At 42.1% G+C, this 11578-nt stretch overlaps 1 protein-coding gene across 1 annotated transcript in view; it reads right to left on the bottom strand.

Moving 5' to 3' along the window:
- The window catches only part of GABRA4 (gamma-aminobutyric acid type A receptor alpha4 subunit), a 47321-nt gene extending 41862 nt beyond the window's left edge, over positions 1–5459 (bottom strand). Inside the window, exon 1 of the mRNA XM_026081153.1 lies at positions 5393–5459. Within this exon, the coding sequence (XP_025936938.1) occupies positions 5393–5459 (67 nt within the window). The remainder of the gene's footprint in view (positions 1–5392) is intronic.
- Positions 5460–11578: the final 6119 nt, after the last annotated feature.

Below are 11578 nucleotides of genomic sequence, written 5' to 3'. Positions count from 1 at the left end.
GTTCTGCCCGGCGGGGGGCGGGGCCGCGGCTGTGGCGAGGAGGCGTCGCTCCGCGGGCAGCGCGCGAGCGGCCGCTGGGGGTGGGAGCGGGTGCGTGGGGTGCGTGTTTGCCTGGGGGGTGTCTGCGTGGGGCGTGAGTCTGCGTGTGTGTGGAGCGGGGTATGTGTCGGGGGAGAGCGGGGCGATCTGGTGATGCTCGCGGTGATTAAGGCTTCATTTGTCTCCACCGTCGGTTCTTTCTGCGGGGGACGCAGAAGCAGGAGCGGGAGAAGCGCGGAGTGGAAGAAGGAGCTGAGGAGAGGCTCCCTCCGCCCGGCTCGCGGTGTAGAGGGAGGGGGGCGCAGAGGAGGCTGTGCGGAGCACGCCCAGGCGGCGCGGAGCGAGTGGGTTATCCCGGGCTCCTACGCGCAGAGATGCCGGAACAACRGGACGGTTTTCATGTCACGTTTCTTTTTTTTTCTTTTTTCTTTTCCTTTCCTATAATTAGGAAGCCAGATTTGGTGACCCAAATAATTTCTATTATACGAGGTACAAGGGATTCTGCAGCAATTACTGTAAAATCCGCTCAGAACTGTTGCTGTTCTGTCGGAGGATGTTGGGATGGTTGGGAGCGGAGGCGTGTTTGGGAGGAGGGAGGAAAGGAAGGGAAAGGGATTTTTTCCCCACACGCAATAGGTATTGACAATAAACAACTCATTCTTCTGATCAAGTGTGCTGCAGAGTTGTTTAGATTTGGAAATCAGCGTGCATGTCAATTTTAATGAGGGTAGTGAAGTTCATTGTGCAGGCGTATATAGAGCAGGTTTTGTAATTGACTCCGAGTCTACAGACTCCAGACTACAGTACTGTCAGTGCTGACATGAAAAGGCTTTATGCATTATTTGCTACAGTATCTCAACTACTAAAATGCCTGATTATCTTCAAAACTACTGTACACTTGAAATCTTCCTGATTGAACTTCAGAGTTCATTCCAGCTAGGGTGCCCTTTGCTGATACCTTTGAAAAACAATTAAAGCTGTGCTTGAAAGCCCTTTAGCTTACTGATGCTGTTATCTTTGGAAAAACCCTGTCTAGGTAGCCAGTTGGGCTTCCTGTTTTAAAAGCCTTATTTAGGCTTCTGCAGATTATTAGTCTGCTTTCTGATATTTTGTTAGGATGAAATGCAGACATTTCCCTTCATCACCCTCTTTCCAGGTACAACCAAGTGGTTTGTGTTCCTTAATAGTTCCTTAAGTGGTTTGCATGTTCCTTAATAAATAGCAGACACTGGGGATTAAGGTGGTATTATTGCTACAGCAAATACAGCATTTGTGACCCATGGCTTTATTCCCTCTGAATTCACTTTGCCCTCAGCCTGAAAAAAAGGTCTGAATGACCACTCCACTGTGAGCAACATGTAAGACCAGTCCTGGCTGAAGCTAAGTAGCTGTCCAAGGAATTCATTGGCCTCTAGCTACTCCAGGCTTTCCTTCCTTATTTAAATCTTTGCCACTGTCATAGCATTTCGCTCCAAATTCTGCTAGATCCTCATCCCAAGTGCCTTACTGGGACAGTGATTTTCTGCCGAAGCCTGACACAGGCAGCCTGATGAAGAATGGCACACGTGCTCTGTGCAATATTTACAAGCCCGGACAGTACAGGCGATAGGATGTCACACAAAGGTCACTTAGCTCCATGCTGTAGGCACAGCCTGTTTGCACCACACACGGGTGAAAGCTCCAGCAAGAGCTCACTGTCGTGACTACATTAGCAACCTGATCTGCAATGGCAGCAGGGTGGATTAGCAGCTCTTCAGCAATTTAATTTCACCATCTAATGTAAGTTTGCCAGGGTTAATCAGCCACTTTTCAATTTCTATAAACAGATGTAATTTCTCTGGACCAGTCTTCTCCTATAGCATGGTCTGTGCCAAGGGGATACTTAAACTGGCCTCCAGTAAAAAGAATCTCTGGCTTTGCTGTCACTTGCAAGAAAAAGTAATCCAGTGTTGAAGAACTTTAAAGATACTTCTAAATGAGATTATCTGATCAAGGGATACCTCAGAAAAGTTTTGCTGGCAGAAGCGAAACTCACAAAATTAAAGCGAGGTTAGTAGATGATAATTCAGAATTGGGAAGAATTCTCCTGGTTTGTGACAGGTGCAGAACAAAACCCTGCTCTACAGCACCACCACTTCTAGTAGCTGCTGTGGATGGAGGCCAAGAAAGTCCTGGCAAAGTTGAGGACACCCTTGCGTTTAGACTGTTTTACTACTTTCTGCGTATGTACTGACACCTGCCTGAACTGAAATAGAGAAGTTGAGCAGTGTTCACCCAGGAATAATCTTCCCACACAAATGTCCTGAGAAATGTTATTACACTGCCCGCTCTATCCCTGGAGTAATAAGGAACATAGACGCTGTAGACCCAGTAGTTCCACTGCAAGTAGAAATCAAAGAAACTCACACCATTATCCCCCTTCCAGTGATTTTAGGAACTAAGCTGGTCTTTGCCTGACCCCAGATTCTTTAAGAGAGAGAGCTAATGAGACTGATATCTGACTCACATCTCTTCAGTAAAAGTAAAATTGGTTTCAAAGATTAGTGGATGTATCACATCAGGGCATGAAGAAATAAGTACTTGTGACATCTAAGAAGATACTCAGGTTGTCAGGATGTTTTTGATAAGAAAACAGCGCCCTTCTGTCACTTCCAGCTGCATGTTATATTGACGTAGGACTAGGTGCCATTTGGATACATTTATTCATCCTGAGAGCTAAAACTAAGAATAAATGAGAAATCACTTTCTCTAAATCTAAAAAATGAGTTCAGACAGTTCTCAAATTTATCTGCAGTTAATATCTCCCTTAGATCTTGCAGTGACTATCAAGAATTCAGTAAGATTACTACCAAAACCAGTGACTGCTTTCCTCAAACTCTGAATGACCATATCATTCGTATGTTACTAAAACTTTTACAAAACTAGGCTTAAAGGGAACATAAAACAGTTGAAAAAGACAGTAAACAGTATTGTAAGCCAGACATCACTTCTGAATACCTGTTTTTTGTAAACCACAGGCTATGCCAACATTACAGAATATATTGGTAAATTATAGGTTACATCCTCTTTCCCAGCGGATTTCATTATTCAGCTGATCTTGACATGATTTAGTCCTGTCATTAAATCCATGAAGAGAGCCAAGCCCATATGAAAAGACTGGGAAAATCTTTAAGGCCCAACTATAAATTACATACTTGAGAGCCTCTAGCGCTTAGGAAACAGAGGAGACAAAACTTGGGTTGCTGCCAAGCACCTACAGGCTTCTTTATCTAAAAAGCTAAATCATTGATTTCTTGGACTTTTTACAATTTCTGCTCATATCAGTACAATTTCTTAAAATCTCGATCAAACAGCCTGTTTTCACATACATCCTTTTCAAAGACCAGTGGTAGAAAATCCATTCCTTGGACAATTTATGCCCCAGTCCCATTTTTGATAGATGACCAAGAAAAGATACGGATATCTTTTTTATACAGTTACCTGCAAGATCTTTTACTCCTCTCCCTGCTCCTCTCTCTTGTTCCTATGTATTGGAGAGATCCTGGGAACCTACAAAAAATACACCTGCCTTTACACCTTGGCTTTATCCAGACTTTCATCAGGAGTTCAAAAGAAGCCCAAAATATCCATACAGGGAGAAGCGCTCTGTCAGTGGGGAAGCCAGTGTACTCTGGGCCATGATCGCACCTCTGGCTCTATCACTATGTTTAAGTACTCTGTAGTTGGTGTATATTGACTGCAATTTAAGTCCTGCTCTGGGAGCAGTAAGATAGCTGCTTAAGCTCTTTCCTGCTGTTTTTCCAGTCCAGCTTTTAGTCCTGCCATTAGTAGTTTTCTTTCAAGCCAGCACCAGCTCCTTACTTCAACATCTGATCATGAAGTTGTTACCTCCAAGTTTTAACAGGATCCCATTGCATTGGTTGTAGCAAACACACGTGTTACCAGATGCAGTTCCTGCTCTCAAGAACTTAAAATCTAGGTAGATAAGACTGACTAAGGACTGGGCACAAGGAAGTACTGTTATTTCTGTTTTGCTGGGAACTGAGATGCAAAAAGCTTAAGTGGTGACCCAACACCGAGCAGGAAATTTGCTGCAGAACAGGAACTTAATTGCAGTCTGCTACATCCCAGTCCAGCTCTTTAATCACCACCTCATCTGTCCTCTCAAAGCACAGCATAAGCTCTGTGTAAAATTGTAACCTGCAGCTGGCCCAGCTTTGCTTCACTTCCATGGCCAGAACTCCTACTAAACTGTAGGAATTGGAATTGTAGTAATTTTCCTATGACAAGGAAGGTACTTACAAGACTGTTCTACAATAGCATGGTTATGCTGTTTTAACACACATGTCCTTAATACCTTGGAATACTGCTAGATAACCCTTTGAGTACCATATATATATTTATATATACATATTGCAGTTGCTGATTGTGACAGGATTTATGCGGATTCTTCTGGTGATTGCTATGTGGATGTTTAAGGAGGTAAACTGTGAGTTTCATATTTAAGGGGGCCTCTTCTCTGGCCATTGCATTAGAAAAACATGGAAGCACTCACTGCAAGAACTGCCAATTTGGAGCAAAAAGTGTTCTCAACCAGACAGTATTATAGAATTCCTATGCCTACATCTCTCATTTCTCATATATTCTTACTGCTTCTCAGGCACACACTTTCATATAATAGCTCCTCTTTTTTTTTTTTTCCTGTTCTTTTTACTTCATATTTTAACTTCTATTCCTTTAAGTTTTTGCAGGGAAATTATATTGGTTCTTGTCTGTCTGCCCCTTCATCTCCAATGGAACAATATGTTCCCTGGAAACAGCAAGGTCTCAGCAGTTCATACTCCCCAGGATCCTCCCATCCTCAACCTTGCTCTCTGGCAGATCACTTGCATAGGCATGGGATCCTGTGCAGGGGCTATCAATCAGGGCAAATCCCAAGCATGTCCTCAGTGGCAGAGCGAGGAACCAAGTCTGAAACAGATCTGCTTCAGATGCTGATTTCTGTCTCTAAGATGGGCTTCTCTACAAAATCCAATAAGATCTCTTTGTGTGAAGGGAAAATAGTAGATATTTCTCCAAAAACAATATAAAGATGCCTCTGTTTCATCTAGGTGGAGCACATAGCAGCCAGGGTTATGGGGAGAAATCTGGGAAGCATCTATCCCACCTTCCCCTGTAAGGGCTACTAAGTTGAATGCAAAATGTATCAAAAACATTGGTTGCCCGGAGCAACAGCAGGAAATCTTCAGCAGCTTTCAGACACCGAAGGCAGGCTGGAGAGCGGGGTAGGGGGCTGGGAGCCCTTGGGGCTGCAGTGGGTCAGAAGGAGAGGGGAGGAAGGCTGGCCACTCACACTCATGGTCCTCCTTCAGATTTGTGTCTTCACCCAGCGCTTCCTGCTCGGTCACCTGGTTTTCCATCCCGCTGCTGGCCCTCCTCCCAGAGGGATCCAGAGAGCAGGAGCACCAGCAAGCCCCCTCCCTGGAAGCTCTGGTGTTCCTGCTCATTATGCTTTTATTAATCTCAGAAGTATATGAGTCACAGGGCAGGTGGCCGGGGAATGAGTTAAACATGCTATGGGAGCCATAGACCTTGCTGCTGACTCACACTGAAGCCCATGGTGTCAGCTCCAGTGATTTTCTCCCTGTCTTCATGGCACTTGGCTTGCCCAGTCTCTCAGAGGCTAGTGAATCTTATTTTTCATTAAAAGAGAGAAAGGGAGAGCATGAAGTCTCTAGACTGCACAGAGAAAAACCTGAAAATGTGACCCAGGTACCCCACAAGGCACCACATAAAGACCCTGGAATCCAGCAGGCAGATAAAGCTCAGACATCGGAAACTCATGACTCTTGTGTGGCTGAATTCTGATTGTTTACTTTCTTCTCTTTATTTTCTTCTTTCTTTACTTTATTCTAATTCTTATTTTGCTTGCTGGAAAAGGACAAAAAATGAGGACAGCTCCAGAATGAGCAGGGCAGATAGTCACTTTAAGTTGTTCTGCATTTACCTGTGTATGAAGTAAAGCAGCCATACACCAGCTGTAGTCAAAGCCTTGTCTTCCTTAGAATGATAGCATCTCTATACTAAATATTAACATCAACTAGTAACACAAGCATTCGGATGTCAGGTATAAAATATTCCCTTTAAAATGTTTTAATATAAAAACAAACATAATGAATTTCTTATGCAAATAGAGCTGCTAAAGCAAACTTTTATAGTGGCCCAGAGATCTGTAAAGAGCTGAGCAAATTGGCATTTAGAACTGTACTTGTAATCTCTGCTTGCAAAGGCACAATATGCTATTGTGGTAATAATCCACAAAAGACACCCAACCAGTTTGCTCTTCATTACCATCTGGTGGTTGCTGCATGGAGTGGCATTACTCACATCTCAGAATGTTAGAGAAGAATTTTCATATCATCACCAAAAAGGAAAGGGTGCTGCAGCAGTAGTGGGCAGCAGAAGGGGGCTGATTTTGTCTTACAGGTATTGACACAGAGGCACCAGGCCCAGAAAAGATTGACAAAATGAATGGGTGGAAGAGAGAGAGAAAATTAGGAAGCATCTGGAGGTACTTCAGCATTTCATCATGTAATTCAAGGCATACCTGAATATGATTTGCAAGAAGCTGAGAACTGCCTGGAAAGCTTTGGGCACTGTTGCTTCCCACTGACAGCAATGGCAGCTGCAACCATTTTGCAAGATAAGGTATCTTGTTAACCACTTCTAATAACTGGTCCCTAGATCATTTTCAGGTTTCCTGGAGCATTTCTTGTCCTGCAGGAAGGTTAATCTGCTCTTAAAACAAATGAAAGAAGTACAATAATTGTTAATGAACTACAATACTGCAGTGTATGGATCAATGGATAATTGATAGAGGCTAGACAGAAAGTACCCTAAGCAGACAGGTCCACTGTAAGTATTTTGCAGTACTAGAAATATATCCTTTTGGCCACAATTATATATGGTGCTGCTCTAGATACAGCATGGAGTTGATCTGGTGCAGCATCTCATCTTACGTACTAGCTTGCATTTTCAAGAACAGTATGAAATGAAATAAAATTAATTCATTGTCATGCTTATAAAATTCAGCAAGCATATGACACAAAAACAGGAATAGTTTATATGGCTCAGTTGCTTTATTTAAAGAAGAAGGACTCTTAAGTTCCATTCTCTGCCACTGATTTCTGTGACCTTGGATAAGTCATTTAGGCCAAATCTTCCCAATAGGAGTACCTAATAGTAAGTGCATAAACATATATGAAGGCTTTTTTAAGAGCGACCCAGATTTTCTGGAGAACAAATACCCAAATCTGCATTTAAAATTTTGATTCCCTGAACCTCTGTGTCTGAATTTCCTGTTCTGTAAAATGCAGATGAGACTTACATATGCCACGGGCATATCTGAAGTATTAATTAGTCCAAWTGTGTACAGTAGCTTAAAAATGTAAAGAAGTATATAAATACCAAGTATTATTATCAAATAGGTCAGTATTTAACCCATACTCATGTCCGTGTTAGTTTAGGCATTTTGATGACTTTGTGTCTCATTTTGGATATTTAATACGTAATTGGCTTCCTAAATATTTCTTTGCTGGACAAAGGCATCATAGTACATGAGATTAACACTGTCTGAGAAATAAACACTCCTTAGCTGAAACACACTGTCTAAACAGCTTAGCCAATACACTGGCTACATGAACAGGCCTCCACAGTCACCTCCCTGACCTGTTAGCTCACTTAGACATGAGAAGTGAAGGACTTTCACTGTTGACTGTGAAAATGAGTGGGTAGAAGATGGGAGGAAAAAATTGAAGCTGAACCTTTTACAAAGATAAATATACAATTCCAGGAGGCAGACTTCAAAAGTGGAATGGTCTGAACAGGACAGATGAGGTCTGCACTTGCAAGCACTCTCCCCGTATCTCATGGAAAACCCTTTGTCTTTCTCCCTCCCTGCCGACTGCTCTGGAGCAAAACATACTCTTTTTTTTCTGCTCACCGCCCAAAAAGATTAAGTACAAATCTACTCTGACTTATGTATGATTTAGACACCAGAGTCATTTAGGCCTTGTTCCAAAACTCACTGAAGTAAACTAAAAACCTGCCATTCACCCAGAGGATTCTGGATCAGAACAAGAAAGCATTTCTTATTCTGTGTTTCTGAAAATACTAAGTGGTTGTCTTTTTCCCTCTGTTGCTATTTATAATACTTTATTTTCTTATGGCCTCTTTTCTTTTGGGGTTTTGTTTGGTTTGGTTTCTTGCTTGGTTGGTTTTAATCAATTACAGATGTATTATAACTCCTTTATTCCTCAATTTCCCCATCAGAGGAACAGGCAAGTGATATCTCGCTTTCAACAAAGGGGATGGATAGGAATTTGGCTTGGCTGACACTCCCAGCATGTGGTAAACCCTTCAGATTGGTCTAACACAGAGACAACACTGAAACACATTTTGCAGGTTTTTTGAAATGAAAACTTTCATAATGTTCAGAAGGTGAAGTAAGATTTAGGCCTCTGTGCACTAGGTGTTAGGGAGAGAAACTTTCTGAACCAAGGAACAACCAAAGGAGACACTGGGCAAGAAAAAAAAAAAAAAAAACAACAAACAGGTAGAAAACATAAGAAGTTAACTCATGGGAAGGACCCCGTAATCCTTCCTCATAGGTAGGAAGAGATGAGAAGGGAATACTTGGTCCAAAAAATTAAATTAAGTACTCATGTAATTAAATACTCTCTCATTTCTGTCCTGAGATGGTATTAGAGAATTTCTGAAGATAGCACTTTTGACATCACATGAAAGCTCCAGCTGCTGCTGCTGCTGCTGCTGCTGCTCAGGGGAGCAAGGGAAGATTCACCCTTTGCTGCTCCCCAGCATTGTACTGGTGCTTCCCCTAAAATAGGAAATGGCACAGTTTTGCCTTATATGGTGTGTTTGAAGGCCACAAGCAGCTCAATCCGTCATCTAAAATGCATGAAAAGTGAACAACCCAACAGCCCCTATTGCTCAGCCCTCCCTTCCATGGGCCTCTCCTCAGAACAGTTATCCCTGGGAGAGTCCATGTGTCCCTGTGCCCAGCAGAGCAGGGGGAGCAAATGTCCACAGGGGCTGCACACCTGGTGACATCCTGGAAGCATCTTGGTGACATCCACAGATTGAGGAGTTGTGTGGTCTGCTTGAGGAACCTCTGTCTCACATCTTTGCCAGTTCTCTCATCTTTGCTCTTATTTTCGGCTTTTTTTTAAGGTTCTTTTCAACTAGCTAAAAACAGCACAAATGACAGGGCGTAATCTATTTCTCAGTTTATGGGCCGCGTCCAGTGACTGCTGCCAGCCCACATGACACATGTAGACCATGGATTTTAGACCTGCACCCTTGCATCAGTTAAAGAGATATGTAAAATTACTCATTGTCTTAAACCTCCCTGTTGACAAAGTGACTCCCAGCTCAAGAGATGCATGTGCGCTCTTTATTTCAGCAAGCAAAAGGCATATATCTCACTCATCAAATGTGCTCCTGCAACAAGAAAGGAGTGTGCAAGCAGCTGTTGTGTGGGACTATTGCATTTGTTAAAATTATGCCCACTTTGTTTTCTCCCGGTGTAGGTATGGATATACATGGCGATACATATCTAATGCTGTCATTTACATGGCTGTAAATTTGGTCAACAGAATTCCAGAGGAATTTGCCATGAGCAAAGAAATCAGACAGCCTGTAAGTTTCCAGTCTAGCAGCTTCTGTTGTTATATTTTACTGTTGTTTTAATACTCACTTTTAAATGGGAAATATTTTGTAAACATTCTTGAATACAATGTGAATTTTCATTCTTGTGCCCTTTGTCCTTGGAGGCAGCAGACAACCTTCATAAAATAGTGGAAATACAGAGTGCCTGCCTTCTGTGAGGGGTGCAACGGAAAGAGGACAGAGAGCAGTTTCTAATTGCAGTGCCTTTTCTTGGCCCTTTTCTGGCTTTTACTCTGTAGGGTTTTACCACACATAGACACAATCTTTCTCTTGAAAAGCAAGTACTGTACAATCTTAACCCAACTGTCTGTTTGCTCTTCTTACTGAAGTTTGCTGCTTGAGGAGTATGTGATTTGGAGGCTAGGTCTCCAATGCACTAAAGATGTTTTTGGATAGATCTAGTTTTAAAATTGGAAGTACTGGCCAATGGGAAATGACAGTTTTCAGCACCAGTTTTCATCCCAAATCAGACTGGAGTCAAAACAGAAAAACTTTTAATGTAAAACTAGTTTTGAAAAAACTAGCTAGGACCTTCAATCTCCCAGCCAGTATAGAACAGCAGGTGAGCAGGGGCTATGGGAGAGGATTAAGGAACTGGAACCACACTGTCCATGAAAGAATTGCAAAACTGTGAGCAGAGGCAGAAAGAGATGTTACCACCCCTTACAGTAACAGAATCACAAAGTACTTGAGACTGGAAGGGGAAGTTCTCTAGCCTACCTTCTGCTCAAATCCGAACCAAGCTCAACTCCCGCTCGGAGCACAGCAAACCTCAAAGATAGATCAGATTGCTCAGGGCTTTGAAAGGAGTACTTTCTATTCTAAATTTCTTGAGAGTAAAAAATGCAGAACTCTCTCTTTTCCCAAAGAAAATTTTGTTAAAATTGATTAAATATTTTCTTTCTTCTTCCTGGTGAGGGAACACTTTGATCTACACACCTATCTCCATGTGAAAATATCCCCAGAAAAGTTGCTTGTGTGACTGAATTCAGCCGCCTTGTTTCTTTATTGCTAGAAGCAAACAAGCTAGGCTTTTATTTATGTGAGTCACAGATTCATAAGCTTCTGTATGTGGTGAGTGCACACATCCCTGAAATGGGACAAAGAGACACATTGCATTCTAGTGGTTCAGCATGGTAAAATACTTCCGTTAAGAAAAAAACTCATATTTCTGTATTCACTACATTTAAAAATACATATTTAACTAGACAATTTAAATAAGGTTTTGCAGTGAGCTGCTTTAGAATACCATGCATTGGAAAACCTGGAGAACAAGAACTCAGTTTATCAGAAAATTAATTTCCAGGCCATTCTAGCGACAATGTTTCATGTCTTCTATAAAAAACATACAAATAAAGACAGGACCAGGAATAAAAATCACAGAAACAAAGGCCCCAGTCCTACAAATATACACATGGTGTTCTACAGTATGAACCAGCCTGTTAAAATCACTGGCACTGCTTGCAATGGAAAGGTTTATGCATGCTCAGTTTCTACAGGGTAGTTTGCATATCAGGTATTGACTCTTTCTCTCATGCTTCTGACATCTCAACTGCACTGACAAACCTCAGCTGTTGAGAACTGTGTTAAAGGGAAATACCTCTTAATGGGAATCGTATCAATATCAGCACTTAGTATTTCCTTGTGTTCTTTAGCTATGTCCTTAAAACTCCTACAACACCCCATCCTTTTTTGGCAACACTTAAGACTAGAGGCTACTTGGAGCTAATCCAACCACTGAAGCTATTAAACTATGCAAATGCAAACAAATTACCACTCTCACAGTTCACAC

This window comes from Apteryx rowi, unplaced genomic scaffold (assembly GCF_003343035.1).
Source record: "Apteryx rowi isolate R43461 unplaced genomic scaffold, aptRow1 scaffold_538, whole genome shotgun sequence".
In the NCBI taxonomy this organism is placed as follows: Eukaryota; Metazoa; Chordata; class Aves; order Apterygiformes; family Apterygidae; genus Apteryx; species Apteryx rowi.
The sequence above is the reverse complement of the archived record's forward strand: the minus strand, read 5'-3'. Positions and strand labels throughout refer to the sequence as shown.